General features: G+C 34.5%; 1 protein-coding gene and 1 long non-coding RNA gene across 2 annotated transcripts in view; one reads left to right on the top strand and one right to left on the bottom strand.

Moving 5' to 3' along the window:
* LOC136027197 (probable E3 ubiquitin-protein ligase HERC2) overlaps positions 1-24,348 on the top strand; it is a gene marked incomplete in the record, with an annotated part of 290,251 nt that overhangs the window by 254,464 nt on the left and 11,439 nt on the right. The window contains 2 exon segments of the mRNA XM_065704213.1: positions 22,501-22,714; positions 24,323-24,348. Of these exon segments, the coding sequence (XP_065560285.1) occupies positions 22,501-22,714; positions 24,323-24,348 (240 nt within the window).
* On the bottom strand, positions 3,562-5,015 carry LOC136027199 (uncharacterized). Its single transcript, XR_010617538.1, has 2 exons — positions 4,823-5,015; positions 3,562-4,096 (listed from the first exon to the last, which is right to left on the bottom strand). It is a non-coding gene; the product is annotated as an uncharacterized LOC136027199 (long non-coding RNA).

The raw sequence follows: 24,348 nt of genomic DNA, 5'->3' as shown, positions 1-24,348 counted from the left end.
CGCGTCATTGATGCAGTTATCCCAGTGTTGGTCATTCTCCAATAAATTCAGAGCTTGGCATGCACTACGGTAAGTGTCATGTATAGTACCGTTTACAGTTCTCAAATACTCAAAGGATGTCGGACCGGGTACATTCACCAAAAGCAGGCGTAGAAAGAAGTATTCACGTTGATTGGGGTGAACGGTGTAGAGTCTTCCTATCGTGGTATCTTTGAAGATGGTAGGTTGGCCGTCGACTGACTTACCCTGTTTTCGACGTTCAAATACTTTATTTTTAGTATTCCACGTGTAATACGAAGGCACTTCAGTATACAGCAGTTTTTTTTTTGCAAAAGAATCCTTTTTGCAAAGCGAAAAGAAAGCGGTTAACTTTGTATCCGGTGGATTCAGGGCTCTTTGTTGCACGTTGGTTTCCGAGAAATAAACACGTTGACCATTCTGTAAATGTACCGCTAAGTGAACAACAGCTGGACTACGTTCATGTATCGGAAATGAAAGAATTCGCCAAACAGCTTCATTACTGCTTATGTATCTTCCAGCCTGATATTGTACGATTTCGTCGATATCTTTGATTTCGGACTGCAAGCCAAAAACTGCCATGTCACTGCCTTTGTTGACGTATTTACATATGTATTTGATTGCCTTTATGGAGTTATAGTATTCAACGTTTATGTGTGCATTAAATGTTTTTGATAATAATGGGGAATATGGAACAACCCACTGGTTATCTACTTCGATGGTGGTACCGTTACGCTTCTTTATTATTGCTGTTTTACCGCGATCTTCAGTAGATCTTCTTCTATATTGTGGGTAACCGTCATTGCCAGTAATTGTGTTGGATACTAAAAGTCGAGGATATTGCTTTGTGCACCTTCCTTTGGCCATGCATGGTGAATTTTCGTTCAGTGCACCGCAAGGTCCATGTATCATATTTTTTACAATAATATCATGTAACCCCTTATCGACATTTTTATCAGGTATTTCAGCGGAAATCACATCATCAATTTCGTTCGAAGTAATTTTTTTATGTAGCCAGATTAGTATATGTGCGTGTGGCACACCTCGTTTTTGCAATTCCAATGAGTGCATCCAGCATCGCACTGGCCCAAACACTTCAAGTTTTACTATGTAGTTTATCAGTGATTTCAACTATTGCCGGAAGACACGGGCCGTAATGTCATGTCTATGAACCGCCGATTGTCCTTGAAGTAAAAGCTGCTGTATCTCGTCCCAAGATTGATTACATGTAAATGTAATAAATAAATCTGGACGACCATAGAGACGAACATACGCAATAGCATCTTGAGCATATTCATGCATATGACGGGGACTGCCAGCATATGACGAAGGTAAAATAGTTAATCTTCCAACGTTTGTGGTATTACCGTCATTTACAACTGCATCTCGCAAATGAATGTATTGTTCAGAGCGGAGCTTGGTCTGATTCAGCCGGATATATAGCAAACGTTCTGATTCAATTTTAGCATACATATCAACGAGTATTGGTGAAACAATTGACGGCATTTTAAAATATAATTTTCTTCATCCTGCCGAATCTTTAGTCTATAGGAATAATAATGCATTGCACTGCATTTCTTATTCATTTCTTTGTTAGTGGCTGGATTCATCAATTTAATATTAAAGTGATAGCCGTCGGCTCCATCCCAAAAAAGGATAGGATATTGTAGGGCATCGTAGCATCGATGAGTTTCAGCAATTCTTAACAACTGAGCGTTTCGCTTATGAAGAATAATATCTCGAGGTAAAAACTGATCAGCGACCATAACGATTGCCACTTCGTCGATAGTTGGAGCATTGTATCTACGCACATGTTGGCCAGGAGGCGTTTTGTCAGCGGAAATAACAATTTTATGCGTATCAGTAGGCATCAAATCGATGGCTGTTTTGAACAGACGCACTAAATTATTATTTTCGTGCAAAAGATGTTGCAATTGGGAAACGATTGTCCTTTCAACGTTGGGAGAAATTTCGCAACGTGTATTCAATTCAGAATTTCTATCACTGATGAAGTACAATTGTAAAAATTTATGATTCTCGCCTGAGAATGGTAGAAGGGACCCTGCTCTATGATAAATTTGCCCTTTACTTTGAAAGTAGACATAAATTGATCTGGATTTTCGATTTGGGCTCCAAACGACGTCATTTGGAAACATGAATTATATTTTCTGATTTGTGACAAAAAACGCTTAGATTCTGACGTAGTTCCAGTAAGGAAAGTCTTCAATGGCTCTGATGGTGCAGCCAATAGAGGAAGTTTATCTATTCCTGAGGCGCAACACATTCCCATTGTTTCACCATTGAATTTCAAGGCCTTGCAATAGGGACAAATTTTAGACATAGTCCCAATTTGAACACATCTGCTCAAGCTATAATCATCGACTGGGCTGTACCTGAATGCCAGGCGATAACTTTCAGGTTGCTCTGATTCCTCGGCACGCTTTCTTTTCTTACTTTCTCTATCAGCAGCAAGCCTGATTTCTTGCTGTTCTTGTGATTCCTCGGCACGCCTTCTTTTTTCACTTTCTCTTTTAGCAGCAAGTCTGGTTTCATGTTGCTCTGGTAGTTCCTCGGCATGCCTTCTTTTTTCACTTTCTCTTTTAGCAGCAAGTCTGGTTTCATGTTGCTCTGGTAGTTCCTCGGCATGCCATCTTTTTTCACTTTCTCTTATAGCAGCAAGTCTGGTTTCGCGTTGCTCTGGTAGTTCCTCGGCACGCTTTCTGTTCTTTCTTTCTCTATCAGCCTCAAGCCTGTTTTCTTGCTGTTCTTGTGATTCCTCGGCACGCTTTCTTTTCTTACTTTCTCTATCAGCAGCAAGTTTTTTGGCATAGACTCTTTGAGCATTTTCCTCGGCTGTTGCCGTTGTAAGTTCATCAGTCATTTTACAGTTAAACATTAATAGATTTCTCCGTGAACGCATGTCTTAAATACCTTTAATGACGTCACCGTCATAACAAAAATGACGACAACTAACTTCATGACGTCAGTCAACACACAAACATGACGTCACCCGACAGACCCACACACACACAGACAACTTATTTATATATATATACTAGCTGTTGTAACACCTAGTTGGTGGGGGCGCTTCGCGCCCCCCCCAGGCCCCCCCGCGCGCGTAAGTCGTTACGCGCCATAATAGTTACGCGCCATTGTAGTTGTGTCCCTATGTGAATATAGATATATATATATATATATATATATATATATATATATATATATATATATATATATATATATATATATATATATATATATATATATATGGTTTTAACTACGTAAAACTTGCGAATATACAACATTCTTTGCTGTCCCATTGTCTTTGCATATAAATAGATTGTCAGGTTTACCGACTCTTGAACATGCAACATATAATGGTCCATGGGAAAACAATCTGTATTCAGATCTATACCTCATGATTCTAATGATTGCCCTTGAGCTTTGTTGATGGTGATTGCTAATCGACCATTCCCTGTCCCGGTCGTCATTTATATCCCCCTGTTTCCCCCGGTGTCCCCGTTGTAGTTGTGTCCCTGTGTCCCGGTCGTCATTTATATTTCCTGTGTCCCGGTCGTCATTTGTATCCCGGTGTCCCGGTCTGTATATACATTCGTTTTTTAGTTTTGTTTTTCTCCTTTATTTTTTTCCTTTTTTTTTCTTTTTTAGTTTATTTAGATTTTTAGATTTTTTTAGTTTTTTTATTAGTTTTTAGTTTTTTTTTCTTTTTAGTTTTTTTGTAGTTTTTACCTTCTTTTTAGTTTTGTTAGTTTTTTTTTTTACTTATGTCCTGGTCGTCATTTATACTCCCTGTGTCCCGGTGCTTTGTTGATTGCTAATCGAACATTCCTTTTGTCCTGGTCGCTTTCTCTTTGAGTGTCGTCATTTATTTTTTTCTTTTTAGTTCTTTTAGTTTTTACCTTTTTTAGTTTTTTTAGTTTTTTAGATGAAAATTTTTTTTAGTTTTTTCCTTTTTTTCTTTTTAGTTTTTTATTGGTTTTTACCTTTATTTTAGCTTATTTTTCAGTTTTTTCCTTTTTTTTAGTTTTTTTTTTATTTTTTAGTTTTTTTAGTTTTTTACCTTTTTTTAGTTTTTTTATTTTTTTTAGTTTTTTAGCTTTTTTACTTTTTTTATTAGTTTTTAGTTTTTTTTGTAGTTTTTGCCTTTTTTTAGTTTTTTCAGTTTTTTTTAGTTTTTTATTGGTTTTTACCTTTATTTTAGCTTATTTTTCAGTTTTTTCCTTTTTTTTAGTTTTTTTTAGTTTTTAGTTTTTTTAGTTTTTTACCTTTTTTTAGTTTTTTTAGTTTTTTTAGTTTTTTAGCTTTTTTATTTTTTTTACTAGTTTTTAGTTTTTTTTGTAGTTTTTGCCTTTTTTTAGTTTTTTTAGTTTTTTAGCTTTTTTATTAGTTTTTAGTTTTTTTTGTAGTTTTTGCCTTTTTTTAGTTTTTTTCTTTTTAGTTTTTTTGTAGTTTTTACCTTCTTTTTAGTTTTGTTAGTTTTTTTTTTTACTTATGTCCTGGTCGTCATTTATACTCCCTGTGTCCCGGTGCTTTGTTGATTGCTAATCGAACATTCCTTTTGTCCTGGTCGCTTTCTCTTTGAGTGTCGTCATTTATTTTTTTCTTTTTTAGTTCTTTTAGTTTTTACCTTTTTTAGTTTTTTTTAGTTTTTTAGATGAAAATTTTTTTTAGTTTTTTCCTTTTTTTCTTTTTAGTTTTTTATTGGTTTTTACCTTTATTTTAGCTTATTTTTCAGTTTTTTCCTTTTTTTAGTTTTTTTTATTTTTAATTTTTTTTAGTTTTTTACCTTTTTTTAGTTTTTTTAGTTTTTTTAGTTTTTTTAGCTTTTTTACTTTTTTTATTAGTTTTTAGTTTTTTTTGTAGTTTTTGCCTTTTTTTAGTTTTTTCAGTTTTTTTTTTTAGTTTTTTATTGGTTTTTACCTTTATTTTAGCTTATTTTTCAGTTTTTTCCTTTTTTTTAGTTTTTTTTAGTTTTTAGTTTTTTTAGTTAGTTTTTAGTTTTTTTTGTAGTTTTTGCCTTTTTTAGTTTTTTTAGTTTTTTAGCTTTTTTATTTTTTTTATTAGTTTTTAGTTTTTTTTGTAGTTTTTGCCTTTTTTTAGTTTTTTCAGTTTTGACGTCACCTGATCCAGTTTTTTCAGGTGACGTCACCTGATCCACAGATACACACACAGACAACTTATTTTTATATAGATAGATAGATATATATATATATATATATAGGGGCTTTTTAGATCCGACCGTTTTAGGATTTGGCTTTTTATGGCACTTGGTATTAACCAAGTGACATATGGCAATCGCAAATTCCGTCGGTCTGTCTGTCCCAGTTTTGCTACTTTAGGCACTTCCAGAAAAGTTAGGACGATGAAATTTGGCAGGCATATCAAGGACCGGACCAGATTAAATTAGAAATAGTCGTTTTTGCGATTTGATCATCTGGGGTGGAGTGGGGGATCGGTTAATTTGGAAAAAATAGAAAAAATGAAATATTTTTAGCGTACGAACGCTAATGAAATTTTATTTTTGGAAGGATATCGTGTCTCAGAGCTCTTATTTTAAATCCCGACCAGATCCGCTGAAATTGGGGGGGGGGCTAAAATCTTGGAAAACGCTTAGAATGGAGGGATCAGGATGAAACTTGGTTGGAAAAATAGGTAGAAGCCCTAGATACGTGATTGACATAACCGGAACGGATCTGCTCTGTTTTGAGGAGTAGGGGGGGGGGTAATTCTTAAAATTAGAAAAAATGAGGTGTTTTTAACTTATGAAGGGGTGATCGGATCTTAATGAAATTTGAAGTCTGGAAGAATATCGTGTCTCAGACCTCTTTTTTTAAATCCTGACTGGATCCGGTGACATTGTGGGGAATTGAGGGGGGGACCTAAAATCTCGGAGAACGCTTAGAGTTGGGGGATTGGGATGAAACTTGGTGGTAAAAATAAGCATAAGTCCTAGATACATTATTGACATAACCGGAACGGATCCGCTCTCTTTGAAGGAATTGGGGGGGGGATTAATTCTGAAAAATTAGAAAAAATGAGGTATTTTTAACTTACAAAGGAGTGATTAGATCTTAATGAAATTTGATTTTTGAAAGAATACCGTGTCTCAGAGCTCTTCTTTTAAATCCCGACGGGATCCGATGACATTGGGGGAAGTTGGGGGGACCTTAAATTTTGGAAAACGCTTAGAATGGAGGGATCGGGAGGAAACTTGGCGGTAAAAATAATGGTAAGTCCTTGATACGTGATTGAAATAACCGGAACATATCCGCTCTTATTGGGGGAGTTGGGGGAGGAGGGTTAAATCTGAAAAATTAAAAAAATGATGTATTTTTAACTTACGGAGGAGTGATCGAATATTAATGAAATTTGATGTTTAGAAGGATATCGTGTCTCAGAGTTCTTATTTTAAATCCCAACCGAATCCGGTGAAGGGGAAGTTGGTGGGCGGAACCTAAAATCTCCGAAAACGCTTAGAATGGAGGAATCGGGATGAAACTTGGTGGGAAAAATAAACACAAGTCCTCGATACGGGATTGACATAACCAGGCCGGATCTGCTCTCTTTGGGGGATTTGGGGGGAGGGTTAATTTCAAAAAAATAGAAAAAATGAGGTATTTTTGACTTACGAAAGAGTGATCGTATCTGAATGAAATTTCATATTTAGATGGACCTCGAAACTCAGATCTCATTTTTTAAATCCCGATCGGATCCATTGTCATTACGGGGGGGGGGCCAGAAATCTTGGAAACGCTTAAAGAGGAGAGATCAGGATAAAACTTGGTGGAAAGAATAAGCACAAGTCCAACATAGGCGACTAACATAACCGGACCGGATCCGCTCTCTTTGGTGGAGTTGGGGGGGGGGGAGTGGTTTGGAAAATTAGAAAAAAATGAGGTATCTGTAACTTACGAATTGGTGATCAGATCTTAATGAAATTTGATATCTAGAAGTATCTCGTGCTTTAAAACTCTCATTATAAATCTCGACAACATCCGGTGACATTAAAGGGAGTTGGAGGGGGAAACCGAAATTCTTGGAAAACGTGAAAATCGAGATATCTTACGAATAAGTGGTCGGATCTTAATAAAAATTGATATATAGAAGAATCTTATGTCTCAGATGCTCCATTTTCAATTCGAATAGGATCCGGGGACATAGAGCGTTGGAGGGGGGAAACAGAAATCTTGCAAAACCCTTAGAGTGGAGAGATCGGGCTGAAACTTGATGGGAAGAATAAGCACAAGTTATAGATACGAGACTGACATAATTGGTACGTGTCCGTTCTCTTTGAGGGAGCTGGGGGTTGTTAATTTGGAAAAATCAGAAAAATTGAGGTATTTTTAACTTAAGAATGGGTGACCGAATCTTAATGAAATTTGATATTTAAAAGGAACTCATTTCTCAGAGCTCTTATTTCAAATCCCGACCTGATCTTTTGACATTGGGTGAAGATGGACGGGGAAACTGAAAATCATGGAAAACGCTTATAAATGTCATAGATACGTGATTGACGCAACCAGACTGAACCACTCTCTTTGGTAAAGTTAGGGGGTGGGGTTCAGTGCTTTGGCGAGTTTGGTGCTTCTAGACGTGCTAGGACGATGAAAAATGGTAGGTCAGGGATCTGCACAAATTGACTTGATAAAGTCCTTTTCCCCGATTCGACCATCTGGGGGGCTGAAGGGAGAATCTAATTTATAAAAATTGAGACATTTTTCACTTACGAGTGGGTGATCGGATTTTAATGAATTTTGATATTTAGAAGGACTTCGTGACTCAGAGCTCTTATTTTAAATCCCGACCGGAATTAAGCCTCTGATTTTCCTTTTAAAGCAATCTGTTGATTCTTAGTATTTTGCTAGAGCTCATACCATATGAGCTCTTGGCTCTTGGTTCTTTCGACCTCATCACAAGTGACACATGAGCTCTTAGCTCTAGTTCTACAATTAGCCATAGCTTGATGCCCACAACTGCTTGATTTCGATTCAAGTAGTGGGGGCTTTTTAGATCCGACCGTCGAGTACTGCCTTCGAATCCCGATCCCGGCTCGTTTTTAAAAATTTTCAAGAAGCAAGGGTTTCTTTACTTATGCAAACGTTTCTTAAAGATGTAGATGTCTGTTACGTAATAAGGGATTGTTTGTTTACTTATGCAAATGTTTTCTTCAAGATGTAGGTGCTTGTTACCTAATAGGACTTTTTAGAGTTCAAGGTCCGTGGAGAAGTCCCGCTTGTAACAAAAATGATCTTGGTTCAATATTTTCATGTGACGATCACGTAATCTTGCATGACTTGTTTTGGTACCAGGGACCTTTATAATCCAACAAACACTAGTTTGTAAGGTCAAAGACAGGCCCGTTGTTAGATCAAATGGCTCACTCACCTCAGTATTGGAAAAGAGTTCTGTGTGTCAACATTGAGGATATTATTCTTGGCAAATTCTTTAGTTGTGGATGCTTTTACTCTATTGGATATTAAAGGCTCTAGCAATGGAGAAATGAAGCCTAGAGTGCATAACGTAGCAGTAAAAATTACAATGGGTTGTCAGAGAACCCTAGAATGGTACGAGATGTTTGCAAGATATGTAATATCATTTAGCAAACTCAAGATGGAAGAACAGTTATGCTTTGCAGTAAAATTGAATATGATGCATGTACAAAGATTACAAGACCGATTAAATTCACTAGTTAAATATATTGAAGACAATGGTCTGAATCAATATGTAAAAAGGAGTGAGTTTGTTACAGCTTTTCTGGATATTTTGCTAACGAGTGTCAGGATTAAAAATGATTGGATTTGAAAAACCAAAAATCTTACGGAATCTAGTGACTTTAGAAAAATGTTTGATTCTAGATCATAATTTTCAAGAGTAATTTCTTTAAAGAAAAATATTATCTCAAAGAATGCTTAACGATATAATGAAATTAGGTTTTCCACCTTTTTACTAATGTATATTATATGTAATTAAATAAAAAAAAGTTTTTTTAAATGAAAGTAAGGAGCGACATTAAAACTTAAAACGAACAGAAATTACTCCGTATATGAAAGGGGCTTTTCCTCTTCAACGCCCCGCTCTTTACGATAAAGTTTGACTCTTTTTCTTAACTCTACTTCTTAAAACAGTAAAAAACTTTAGCGTAAAGAGAGGGGTGTTGAAGAGGAAAAGCCCCTTTCATATATGGAGTAATTTCTGTTCGTTTTAAATTTTAATGTCGCTCCTTACTTTCATTTTAAAAAAACTTGTTTTTTATTTATTTCTGGACGTTTTTTAATTAATGCATGTTTTGATCTTGGTTCTCCGCACATAAATAATTAAAACGAAATTTACATATTATTTTTTTTTTGCTAAATGGCTTTTTCATAGTTTTAATCGGAAGATTTTGAGAAAAAAGGAGCGAGGGAGGAAGCCTAGTTGCCCTCCAATGTTTTGATTACTTAAAAAGGCAACTAGAACTTTTAATTTTTTACAAACATTTTCATTAGTAAAAAAATATACGTAATTTACGAATTAACTTACGTAACGAACTTTTATATTCGTATGTTTTTATTGCGTATATGAGGGGGTTCACCCCTCGTCGATACCTCGCTCTTTACACTAAAGCTTAAATTTTGTCCCAATTCCATAAAAATGACCCTTAAATCACAAAGGCCGTAAAATAAATAGTTGAAATTACTATAAATACTTTAGCGTAAAGAGCGAGGTATTACGAGGAGGTAAACCCCTCATATGTGTAATAATTTCTGCTCATTTTAAGTTTTAATGCTGCTCCTCACTTTCAGTAGAATAAACGTTTCATATTTATTTTTTCATTGTTTTTTAAATAATGCTAGAATATCCTGCGCCCCCTTCATCGAAAGTCTCTTCCCCCATGAGAAGTTGTTCCATGGAAAGATCCTCCCACGTAGCCCCCCCCCAGCTCAACTCTCGCCCCCCAAACCAAAAAATCCCCCTGAAAACGTCTGTACACTTCCCAATAACCATTACTATATGAAAACACAGGTCAAAGTTTGTAACTTGCAACCTTTCCCACGGGGACTACGGGTGAGTCAGTCGTTTCCAAAGACATCGTTATTAACTTTTTTGACTATGGTGAATAAAATGGCTATCTCAGAATTTTGATCCGGTGACTTTGGGGAAAAATGAGCGTGGGAGGGGGCCTAGGTGCCCTTCAATTTTGTTGGTCACTTAAAAAGGGAACTAGTATTTTTAATTTCCGTTAGAATGAGCCCTCTCGCGACATTTTAGGACCACTGGGTCGATACGATCACCCCTGGGGGAAAAAACAAATAAACACGCATCCGTGATTTGTCTTGTGGCAAAAAATGCTAAATTCCACATTTTTTTAGATAGGAGCTTGAAACCTCTACAATTAGGTTCTCTGATACGTTGAATCTTATGGTGTGATTTTCGTTAAGATTTTATGACTTTTAGGGGGTGTTTTCCCCTATTTTCTAAAATAAGGCAAATTTTATCAGGCTCGTAAATTTTGATAGATAAGACTAATCTTGATGAAAGTTATATATATAAAATCAGCAATAAAATGCGATTTTTTATGTAACTATTGGTATCAAAATTCGATTTCTTAGAGTTTCGGTTACTATTGAGCCGGGTCGCTCCTTACTACAGTTCGTTACCACGAATTGTTTGACAATATATAGCAACCTTCACGAAGAGAAAAATGAACATACAACAATTTTCACGCAAAAGAAGCTCAACATTCAACAAGTTTCTCGAAGAAAAATCAACATAAACAAATTTCATGAAGAAAAAATAAAAATACGACATGTTTAGACACACAAAAAATTAACGTATAACAAGTTTCAGGAAGAAAAAATCAACATACTATAAGTTTCCTAAAGAAAAAAATTAATATACAGTATGTTTCACGATAAAAATGGACTTACGTCAAGTTTCAGATATAAAAAATCAACGTACATCATGTTTCACCAAGAAAAGATAAACCTAAAACATGTTTCAAAAAGGATAAATCAATATACAAGAAGTTTCACGAAGAAAAAAAAACACCGGACAGTTTCAAAAAGAAAAATATCAAAATACAGTAAGTTTTAAAATTACCATGCAAAAAATTTCACTAAGAAATAAAAACAGTTTTTATTGCTAATCGTGTAAGATTTGAATCATTTGATAATCCCTTGTATAATTTTTTAAAGAAATCAAACTTACTTGGAATAAACATACTTTAAATCGATTAAGATAATTAATGGAGATATATCAAAATGTGTTTTCAAGTCTTTTTCAAAAAATACTAACACATGAAGTGCTGGTGATGATTTAATTCCATCAAACGAAGGCGTCTTAATATCAGCGCATAACCTATTAGTATGCAAAAGGCGGATGCTTCACACCGTTTTCACGTTCAGAATGGCTCAAGTTTTCAAAGACCTTTATGAGAATATTGGTGAAATAGAAAGGTTAAGGTCCCCCACCACACTTGGTCAAGTCACTAGACTTAAAAAGAAGCTAGCGAGAGACTATTTACAGAGTGAACCTAGCTACACTCTTCATCGAAATCATAGAGTTCGCGGTAGTCGTTATCGAAAAACCAAAGCCTTTTTTATCGTTGCATATATTACAAGCAGATTATTATTATTATTCAGGAATTAACGACGCTTCTTCACTACTAAGGTCCTTGCGTCGGCCCTGCAGGGCATTCCTGCAGCGTGATTCGATCTCTGGGTCCCGTATTACCAAGCTAAGGTCAAATCCACTGCGCCACCACAGGACAATTACAAGCAGATCTTTTAACTCTAGGTGAGATTCAAAGATGTCACATTAACCCGTGCAAATGTATTGTACTTGCAATCAGTTTTTTAGTCGCGATGCATATGCCATTCCATTGCGTTCAAAGAGAGGTGATGCGGTTGCTAAAGCCCTAGAATCTATTTTTAGAGAAAATTGTTACAGAAAAATTCAAACGGATCGGAGAAGTGAATTTGTTAATCCACATGTAAAAAAGGCTTTATTGAAATATAATACAATACTCTATCACAGCATAGTCCAATAAAGATGGTATTGGCTGAACAATTGATAAGACCAATTTGAATTTTAATCTCGAGATATTTTAAATTGAAAACTACTGCTGTTTTTATTCTAGATTTACATAAATCATGTTGATTTATAATCAACGCCCTCATCGATCCCTGTCCAATTTTAGTCGTCTGGAAGTTCATCACATTGAAAATACACTTGAAATTTTTCTTAAACATTATTCCAATGAAAGGCAAGTGAAAAAGAAGAAAAATAATGTTGGTGATGCATTTCAAATCAATCGAGCTAGTAATATTTTTGAAAAGGGAAAAAATGTTGTCTTTTCCTGGAAATACCATATTTACCACACAAGGAATCTCATCCCTCAGTCACCTCACCTCTAAATCTTTTCAAAGTAGAAAATTTCGAAGTGAGTGTAAACATGGTTACTATGAACAATTTTATCTACAACAATCGTACTCTGAAAAAGTACGATTATTTTCAAATTTATTTCAGTGGATATTATTCCATAGGTTTGACTTCACATTCATTGATTTGCATGTGATTGTCAAAGAATCTAACAATAAAACACCAAGTACAGTCGAGGGGCTATACTATGAAAATTGCGCACGACACGATTTGTTAAAATTGCGCACGACACGATTTTTTTAGGAAAATAAATGTCTACATAAATGGAACGTTGGTGAGCATAAGCAATATTCCTTCAAAGTATGCAATTAATAAACAATTCAAATTAATTACTTTAAAGTCCCATAAGAAATTGAGAGGTTTGGCCATTTGATATGCATATAAAACGGACACTGACACTACCAATATGCTTAAAGAGGCTGCAACCAGCGATTTACACTTGGTCGGGAAAACAAACCATGAAATGTTTAGCACACCTCAATGATTGCTTCCTAATGTTAAGACTCATATAAAGCTACAACTTACTCCTTCCACTTTTATTTTACGAAAGATACTTGCCACTGTAGCTGATGCAACAGTCTTTTTCTCCTCGGCAGTACTTCAGAAAACAACAGGTTATGAGTTTGTTGCTTTTGTAATCGAAAAATTAAAAGTTAGTGGAAATAATACCAAAATGTTCGTTCAGTATACAATCATGAATCAACGACATATTGCTACGGGTTCACCTACCTACCCCGATTCGTCATTTATCAATGGCTAAATACTTTCAAACTCGCTTCGGCTTTTGTAAAAAGTGGTAGTGCAATTGGATGATGGACAAATCGCCACATAAATTTGAAATGTTTGGATTTTCATGTCTTGTGTGTAAAGTAAATGGAATTTCACTCTACAATTTATCCTTTGATAAATCCTATAGGACCCTAAATGAACTGACAATGCAATCCCTAGATCGAGATTCCTAACTATTTGAAAATGGTATAACCAATGAAATGTTTGGAAAAACTCATGGTATCATTATATTGGATTTGTCTGTTACTCAAGATATGAGTATTGTCCGAACGAGCACTGTACGCTTAGAGTGTACTTTTGCCGATCTATTGACCGAGAGTATTGCATTAATCTCGCTAAATCAATTTAAAACCTATTGAGAAATTACACCTGATGGCAGTGTTCTATTAGACTTGGCACCATGAACCCAAATCTAATAATCAATGTATTCAATTTGGATCTCTGCATGTCCAAATACAAATCCTGTTGCATACCCTTGGATTTCCTTGTTAACAACATAAGCTGTGATTTTCATGCACTATTATATTTAATTTAACTTTTTAGTTGAAAATGCCCTTTCCTATCTCTGTAATGTAAATTTCAGTGCCCTAAGAGTGAAATGCTCTAAAAACTTGTATGTACACAGTGCCTTCATTTTTTAGATTTTTTCCTCCATGTATAGCTAATCAACGGTAATTATAAGTCAGGGTTACATTTCTTGTAACCAATAGTTTCATTAGTTCAATATAGTTAGTTCCAATAGTTCAATATAATCATTGTAGCCAGTATCTTCACAGTGATGTCATAAAAAACACTCTCTTATTATTCCAGTAATTGAAGCGTAGACCAGGTTCTTTCCCCCGAAACAATTTAAAACCACGACGACAACAGTCTTTTAAAAATAAACTGAAATCACGTTTGGGATTTTTCCAATCATTCTAGGGCAAGTATATTCCCATTGACCACATTTATCATTGTGACAATTGGAGCATAGGATCCTATAGCGTGAGAGTCACAAACATCTTCAAGCAGGGATAACAATCTTTAATTTGCACTGCATATGCTCTATTTGATTTATATGGATTACATAAGCTACAGTTCCCATTAGAGTCATCAACAATAGTACAATTCTCACGATGACCAATTGTCCAATGTTTACAAACATAATGGACATGTGTAAAACATTTTTTCGATGTTGACTGTCTCTCTTCCAAAAAACTGACTTGCGATCGATGAAATAAATATCTTCTGGGAGTAGGAGTAATCGAGTGATGTCACACATCAAATCAATTTCACCTGTTTAGACAGGATTTTTTTTAATGTCTACTTATGTGTTGTTTTAGTCTAGTGTTCAAAAGAAAACCGCCAATATTGTTTGGTTTTGTCTCAATTTGAATATCAATAAATTGAATAGATTTATCTGGCCCACGATTTAAAAGTTCCCTACAATAATCCAAAGGCGAAGAATCATTTCTCATCATTTCGTTAACCATTCTTTGAGAGAATATTTTCCTTTGAAGAGATAACTCTTGAAAATCATCATCTAGAATCTAAACTTTTTTTCTAAATCACTAGATTTCGCATGATTTTTGTTTTTCAAATCCAATCATTTTTAATCTTGACACTCACTAGAAAACGAGGATATGACACTCGACCCTTAAGGTCCGAACCGGCGTACTGATATTCGTCTCAAGGCCCTCAGCCTGGAGTGCAATGGGGGATTGTGGCCAGCCATCCTGTATACCTTCTCCAAATTTCTCTGGGTAGATTTCAGCTGGTTTGACTTTGGCTGAGCTTACAGAGTCACGCCATTGACCACCGTCCCAATTCAAATAATTTGTTACACTATGATTCGAACCCTTGCCCTCTCAGAAAAAGGATCCCAAATCTAGCGCACCGTTCTATTCGGGCTGGATAAATACAATAGGGATTGCATTTTGAAATTAAAATATAATAATACATTAAACTTCAGCTTTTGGTCGATAAATCCTGTACTTGCATCATATTTTGAATAATAGATATTCCACCTTGCTCAAAATAGTTTTTGATGTGAGGCATGTAGAATGCATACGGTAGGCCAAGAAGATCGAAAACTTCAATATTCTTTGCTGTTTGAAATATGCATGGCCAATGCCCCGTCTTTACTGTTGACGGACTACTACTAACAATGATAAGAGTATTGTTAAAACTTTGAATATGTCCAAGGAAATCCGAGGCTATGCAATCGGATTTGTATTTGGACATGTAGGGATCCAAATTGAATACATTGATTATTTGATTTGTGTTCATGGTGCCAAGTCACTGCCATCGGGGGTAATTTCCAAATAGGTTTCAAATTGCTTTAACAATCTTAATGCTATAGTCTCCGTCAATGGTTCGACAAAGGTAAAGTCTAAACGTACTATGCCTGTTCGGACAATACTCATATCTTGAGTACTAGACAAATCCAATACAATGATACCATGATTTTTTGGAAACATTTCACCGTCAAATAGTTGGGAATCTTGACCTATGGAGTGTATTGTTCATTCGTATTAGGTCTTATGGGATTGACCAAAGGATAAATTGTAGTGTGGACTTCCATATACTTTACATACAAGAGATGAAAGTCCTAACATTTCACATTTATGTGGGGAATTTGTCTATGATCTAATCTTTCTACAAAAGCCAAGGTGAGTTTTGGAGGAATTTTGTCATTGATAAAGGACGAGACGTAGACGTGAGTGAACCTGTTGCAATGTGTCGTTGATTAATGATTGTATTTGGAACGAGCAGTTAGATATTATTTCCACTAACTCTTAGTTTTTCAATTGCCAAAGTCATAGAACTCATTACCTGTTGTTTTCATGCAGGAAGTATTGCCGAGGTGAGAGAGACTGTTGCTTCAGATGTAGTGGCAAGTACCTTTCGTAAAATAAAGTTGGACGGAGCAAGTTTTAGCTTTATGTTAATCTTAACATTAGGAGGCAACCATTGAGGTATACTAAATATTTCATGGTTTATTTTACCGACCAAGTGTAAATCACTGGTTGTCTGCCCTCTAAGTATATAAGTAGTGTCAGTGTCCTTTGTATATTTATATCCAAAGGCTTAACCTCTCACTTTCTTACAGGACTTTTTAATCATCAACATGAATTGTATATAGCTTGCATAGTTTGAAAGATTATTGCTTGTGCTCACCAACTTTCCATTTATGTAGACATTTATTTCTCTAAACAAATTGTGTAGTACGCAATTTTCATAGGATAACCCCTTGGCTGCACTTAGTTATTTATTGTTAGATTTTTTTACAATCTCATGCAAATATATAAGTGTGGAAGTCAAATCTGTGAAATAATCTTCACTGGAATAAATTTGAAGATGGACAATTTCAGAGAGTAGTTGTTGTGGATAAAATTGTTCATAGTAACCATGTACTATACTCCCATCGATTGAGAGATTTATAGATGAGGTGTCTGAGGGTTGAGATTCTTTGTGTGGTAGATATGCCATTTCTTGGAAAAGAAATGCTTTTTTCGATCTAACAATTTTTACTGTTGGTTACTTTTTCTTCTTTGTCAAGAGTGATGTTTTTCGCTTCTGATCTGAGTTGAGACTGATGAGTGATGGAGTGTTTCTCGCCCTTTTTAAATTCTTTCCGCTTTGTCGGGATTTCAATCGCTCGCCGAGGGATCGTGCGCCGGACCTGAGATTTTGTGGAACACTTTCTTTAAAATCCTTCCCAGAGGCTGACGAATGCCCTGTAACAGTCCATTCCATGACCCAATTGTCGTGGTCTAAGAGTACCAACATAGCAATCAATATCTGGACGAATAAAAGTGTTTTTTCTATCAGCCATCTCACTAAATGGATCGAGAATGACATGTAATCAATGCATTAATGTTAACTGATAGAGCTCCAAATACGAAGTGTTTACTGGAATATATTGAAGGTGTTTTATGTTGTAGTGTTGAATGTGCTCGTGAGTTGTTTTTCGTTCAAGAACTTGCAGGAGGGGGACATTGGTATTACCGAGTTTTGATGTCTCAACAAATTACGCATAAATTGTACTAATAAAAAGTACTCCACTAATGCTGCCACCACTTTTACCCTCGATTGGAGAGCTATTGTTAATCCTACCGTGCTCCTTTGGATAGTTAAAGTTGAATGCATCGTTATTACATTATGACATTTTTCTATTGATTGCCCAACAAAATCAGTCATACTGCCTTAGTCTTTGTATTTTAGGGTTAGATGTGGATATAAATCAGCGTCAAGTGATTTAATCGATTCCTCTTCCTCGCCATATACTGGCCAATCGTTTGGTCTAACTTTTATATCATGTATACGATCTTTTCTCAGGATATCATATGTATTTTTAAGAATACATCAATAAGTACAACTTCATACTTTCCCTCGAATTTGATGGCGGGGGAGAGTTTTGTCCAAAAATCACTTGTTTTATTTAGATCATCATAGAGGGGATCAGAGATATTGGACATGAACCTGACATAGAAATCATTAGGCATTGTGAACGTCTACAGTGGCAATCCAAGAATCAAAGTCACAGTTGTATCCTAGCCAACGAACAAGCAACCGTCTCTAACCCTTGCGTGTTCGACTCGTTAATATCTTTTCAGTCTGATATATTCCATTGTTTTTAACTTTTTACAATTCATACTCGTAAAAAACCCTAAGAATTTCAACAGCTTTCATATCACGTAGACGATGCGTTACAGGTTTAGTGTCTAAAACTTTTGACACTTTAAAGTTCAGTAAACCACAAGTAATTCCTCTTTTCAAAAAAAATAGTAGTTTGCTTGATTCGTAGTGTATCATCAACATTAAGTTTCTTCTTTTTCACTTGCCTTTCATTAGAATATTGTTTAAGAAAAATACCAAGTGTATTTTCACCGTGATGAATTTCCAGAGACCAGGTTTGTATCCTAAGAGACCAGGCTTTGGGAAACCACCTCAACCCTAAAAGACATAAATTTTTAAAAAACAAAACACATCTTTTTAAACTAAAAGTAAGGAGCAACATTAAAACTTAAAACGAGCTGAAATTATTGCGTATATGAGGGGGATTGCCTCCTGTTCAACACCTCGTTCTTTACGCTAAAGGTTTTTAGTTCTTTTAAAAAAGCTGTTTATTATTCTAAATAAACAATCTTTTTATTAGGAGTCGTTCTTAATGGATTTTGATAAAATTCTAACTTTAACGTAAAGAGTGAGGTGTTGAAGAGGTGGCGACTTCCGTCGTATACGTAATAATTTCTCTTTGTTTTAATTTTTAATGTTGCGCCTTACTTTCAGTTGAAAAAATGTGTTTTTTTTTATTTAATTTCTGATTGTTTTTCAAATAATGCCAGGAAATCTGGCTCCGCCCACGGAAAAACACTCTTTTCATTTCAATCTCGATGAAAATTTACTTTTGACTTTTACCTTTAACATTTCCTCGCGTAAAATTGAGTCAGCAAAGAGAAAGTACGACAAATAAAAAGAATTGTGGCAAATTCCGCCAGTGCAAAATTTTCCCTGACAAGTTCACTCCCCAGAAACTCCCCTCCTCGTGGAAAATTCCCCCAGCAGAAAAATTCTTCCTTTTCCAACCGATAATGTATACATATTTCCGAATAACAAATGCTATACGTAAACAATGGACCAATTTTATATCTTATAAACCTTTCCCCATGGGCTATGTGGGGTCGTGTCATCTCCAAAGACATAGGTATTTGACCTTTCAACAATGCTGAACAAAATGACTGACCGGACGAATTTGAAGGAAAAGGGTGGTGGGAGGGGGGCTAAATGCCCTCCATTCTTTTTGGTCACTCAAAAAAGGCACTAGTATATATATATATATATATATATATATATATATATATATATATATATATATATATATATATATATATATATATATCTATCTATATAAAAATAAGTTGTCTGTCTGTGGATGTGTGGATGGATGTGTGGATGGATGTGTCAGGTGACGTCACCTGAAAAAACTGGATTAGGTGACGTCAAAACTGAAAAAACTAAAAAAAGGCAAAAACTACAAAAAAAACTAAAAACTAATAAAAAAAATAAAAAAGCTAAAAAACTAAAAAAACTATAAAGGTAAAAACCAATAAAAAACTAAAAAAAAAACTGAAAAAACTAAAAAAAGGCAAAAACTACAAAAAAAAACTAAAAACTAATAAAAAAAGTAAAAAAGCTAAAAAACTAAAAAAACTAAAAAAACTAAAAAAAGGTAAAAAAATAAAAAAAATAAAAAATAAAAAAAAACTAAAAAAAAGGAAAAAACTGAAAAATAAGCTAAAATAAAGGTAAAAACCAATAAAAAACTAAAAAAAAAAAGGAAAAAACTAATAAATGACGACACTCAAAGAGAAAGCGACCAGGACAAAAAACTAAAAAAAAAGGCAAAAACTACAAAAAAACTAAAAACTAATAAAAAAAATAAAAAAGCTAAAAAACTAAAAAAACTAAAAAAGGTAAAAAACTAAAAAAACTAAAAACTAAAAAAAAACTAAAAAAGGTAAAAACTAAAAGAACTAAAAAAGAAAAAAATAAATGACGACACTCAAAGAGAAAGCGACCAGGACAAAAGGAATGTTCGATTAGCAATCAACAAAGCACCGGGACACAGGGAGTATAAATGACGACCAGGACACAAGTAAAAAAAAAAATTAACAAAACTAAAAAGAAGGTAAAACTACAAAAAAACTAAAAAGAAAAAAAAACTAAAAACTAATAAAAAAACTAAAAAATCTAAAAATCTAAATAAACTAAAAAAGAAAAAAAAAGGAAAAAAATAAAGGAGAAAAACAAAACTAAAAAACGAATGTATATACAGACCGGTACACCGGGATACAAATGACGACCGGGACACAGGGAATATAAATAACGACCGGGACACAGGGACACAACTACAACGGGGACACCGGGGGAAACAGGGGGATATAAATGACGACCGGGACAAAAAAACTAAAAAGAAATAAAAACTAAAAACTAATAAAAAAAACTAAAAAATCTAAAAATCTAAATAAGCTAAAAAAGAAAAAAAAAGGAAAAAAATAAAGGAGAAAAACAAAACTAAAAAACGAATGTATATACAGACCGGGACACCGGGATACAAATGATGACCGGGACGCGGGACACAGGGAATATAAATGACGACCGGGACACAGGGACACAACTACAACGGGGACACCGGGGGAAACAGGGGGATAACCTGACAATCTATTTATATGCAAAGACAATGGGACAGCAAAGAATGTTGTATATTCGCAAGTTTTACGTAGTTAAAACCATATATATATATATATATATCTATATTCACAGGTGGGACATAGGGACACAACTACAATGGCGCGTAACTATTATGGCGCGTAACGACTTACGCGCGCGGGGGGGCTTGGGGGGGGCGCGAAGCGCCCCCACCAACTAGGTGTTGGGGTGGCGCGAAGCGCCACCCCAACAGCTAGTATATATATATATATATATATATATATATATATATATATATATTTATATATATATATATATATATATATATATATATATATATATATATATATATATATATATATATATATATATATATATATATATATATATATATATTCGATTCAATTCATTTATAACTTGTCAATGCAAAAAGGGGTGCAGATCCCCTAAATGACAGAATACAATATAAGGGGTAAAAAGAGAAAATAGAAGGAAATTTGTACACTGAACAAAAATAAGTAGGTTTTACAATCATAAGAACATAATAAAAAGATCCATAACGTAATGCAATCATGATAGAAAATATTTAAGACATAACTCATAAGAATCATATCCTGATCATAAGATCATAAAAATAGAGAAGACCAATCGTGATTAAGTTTACTGGCGGAAGACTTAAAATATTTTACTCTTTTATCAATAATTGTAGATGGGAAGGTGAGCTCAAATTCTTGAGACAAAAAAGAGTTACTAGTCTAAGGGGGCAAATACTAAAGGAATTTAGCAAATTTAAAATAAATCAGGTGAACAATTTTTTTTTAAGCAGGAAGTAGTTGCCGAATAAAAGATAGAGCAGGAAGATGAGGCACAGTTAGACGATTGTAAAGTTTAGAAAATGGAAACGACTAAGGCGTGTAATATTAGAGACAAGTGACGCATAAGCTATCCTTGTATTTTTTTTCAAGATTTTGGATGGAAAGCTTAATAGTTTTTTTTAATTGAATTTCCAATGGGCATTCCCGGGTAAATAAGGCTTTTAGAGAGGGGGGATACAAGTTTCAGTAAGTTGGAGGGATTTATCAGACCATCATTTGAAACCGACAGCTGCAGTTTTATCCACATTAAAACTTAAACCTATCTGCTGGTATTCTAGTTTTAACTTGGAGAAAATGTTCTCACAACCTGAGAAAGTGCTTAGACTTCGATTATTCAGGATGCATCATCAGTATGCTTAGTAAGTAAAGACACGTCTAAAGCCCCTAAGTAAATACAGATGGATTCAATAGAACTTTTGGCGAGAAGGTGAGAAAATATTTTAAAAGAAGTGCTAAAAACGATTAAAAGCCGATACGATCGACAATCATCGAGATCTTTTTCCCTTTTTTGGGTATAGGCGTAATCTGCCGAATATAAAACTGTTGAGGCACAATACCAGAAGAAATAAACATTTGAGAGGTAATTTTTTTTAAATATATATTTGTCAAAAACTAAGAATCTTAGTGCTTACTTTAAATTTTGCTATGAAGTAAATTTTTTTCAATTAAAAAGTTTCAAGTGTATTCCTTTTTTATCAGCATTTCTGGATTTATAAAGAGTCATTTATAGTTAATTTTTACTCTCTCGTATGAATTAAAGTCTTTTTTTTAAGCCGATATTTTCAGCATTGTTTGAGATTGTACACAGACAGAGTCCGATTGTTTGTTACTCTCCCTTTTCAGTTAATTTGAATGTTTCTTTTAGAAATTGACATCCTGTTTAGTTAGTATTTTAACGTTTCAATCAGTTTTAAACCTATTTAAATAATATCTTAACCAAACAAAGAAAATAATTTGATATTCTTTTTTTCACACGATTTGCTTTTAGGCTGGCATAGACTGTAGAAATTGCTTAAAATCTTGGGGAACTTTTTGTTGAAATTAGAACCTCTGATCAAGATGGGATGGAGGTGGAGGGTATGCTATTTTGTTAACGACAGGTGGCTTAACACTATGACAAGCATGAAGTATGCAAGCAGCGTACAAGCATACAAGCATGAAGTACTAGTAATGATTTTTTCTTTAGGTCGTACAGGGCACTATGGTACGGGATAGACAGCATGGTCCAGTTGTTGAACTAAACAGGTTACAAGTTTGTCGCTATCGTAGCAAACAAGGTACTGGCCTGGCCGGCTCAGATGGTTTAAAATCTGTTTTTGGGCAAATGACACTCAAAATGAGCCAGTTGACTCCTGAAATACTAGCTCTACCTCATAGGAACTGGAAAGTCAAGTTCGTTGGTAAGTATCTCATAGGCTGTTTGTATTTGGACATGAAATGAAGGTTCTAAGCTTCTAAGACAAGGATCCATAGTGATTTTGAGAGACAACCGCGTAAATCAAATTTATAACTTATAAACGATAGAATATCCTCGGGGCTGAAAAATGAAAGAAATAGGGTAGAAATAAAATGCCTTTTGCGGAAATAAATATCCCCTGCATATAAGAATCTGCTAAGACCTATGAAATTGTCCCATTATCAATGGTGCTAGTTTGGACGATATCTGGATTGTCAGCTACATTTTCGATTCGATATTATAATTAAATCATAAAATTTAAATTTTGGAGCCGCCCTCTCCTGTTATATATTCTTTCTTTTAGCAGAATTAAACAAAAAAAAAATAGGAAACGACTGGGTTGTGTATTTTTCTTCTATCTTTTTTTTTATTGTTATCATTACATGCAATAAGGAAACAAAAAATAATGGTTTTTAATACTGGCTCGGAAGGATAGGGAATAACACGCACAGTTACATCATTTTGTGAGGATATAGTTGGAGTAATCCCTGAGAGTCAGTGCTATGTTCTTTCCGTACTTAAGGAAATTTGTCTGTCTAAGAACTACAGGCTCTCTAATAAAAAAAAATAACCTTCAAAGCTATTATAGGCTCTGAAACTGTTGAAACACGCCTGCGTTAACAATAAGCACTTCTTCCAGTGATCATCTTAATCTTGTTTGGATTTGTTGATTCTGTCTCGCGAGACTACGCTGTCATTTGCATCTGCTTCTTCAGATTCAAATGCTAGCATGGGCAAATCAGTCTCTGGCTATGCTGCAACCTGATCAAGGCCTATACACATAGAGAACATTTTCTCTAATATAACCATTTCGGATATCTTCAGCAATATTCGAAAAAAAAAACTTTGTCTAGTAATTACTTTTTTGCAGCAATACTGTCCATATTTTCCATGAATACATGATTTTTTCTAGAGTAACAAAAACTCCAGTCCTTTTATTTGTCCAGTGGTAAAGTTGCATAATGAATTATAGGACAGGGGAAAATTGCTAAGTATTGACGAGAATCTCCAAAGAAAAATTATGGGATTTATGTGTAGTACAACATCCTAATATATAAAATTTCACACTGTAAAAAAGAAGTGTCAAGTAATTTGATATCTTGCTTACAATTTTTTGTAAGAGTGAAATATTCAAAAATAGACTGAAAGAAAAGGAAAACCAAGCCATCTATAAGGTTGGAAAAAAAGACACTAATAATTCTTGACTAAGAGGAATTGTTTCTTTTTGCAAATAACTAATAGTCCTCTAAATAAAAGGTATAAATAAAACTACCTTTTGATTCTTGTCTTTTCTTTCTTTTTTTTCCAATTTTTAACGCTTCAAAAATCTTATCTAAGTGTTGTTGTGTATTTATAAAAAAAAGAAACAATTCAAAAATAGTCTTCTTTATTATGCATTATGCTTTATTCTATTTTGCTCCTCTTATACATTATTAAATTTTATTCTCAATCGTGCCTGACGTAAACGTTTAGCCTGCTGCGTTTAATCTTACATACATCAAGTTAATCAAACCGTCTATTTTAGTTGAAAAAGGTTTTTTTTTTTTCGTAGGCGAAAGTGTTGACGACTGTGGTGGT

This window comes from Artemia franciscana, chromosome 5 (assembly GCF_032884065.1).
Source record: "Artemia franciscana chromosome 5, ASM3288406v1, whole genome shotgun sequence".
NCBI lineage: Eukaryota > Metazoa > Arthropoda > Branchiopoda > Anostraca > Artemiidae > Artemia > Artemia franciscana.
This window is presented reverse-complemented; position numbering and strand designations above follow the sequence as displayed.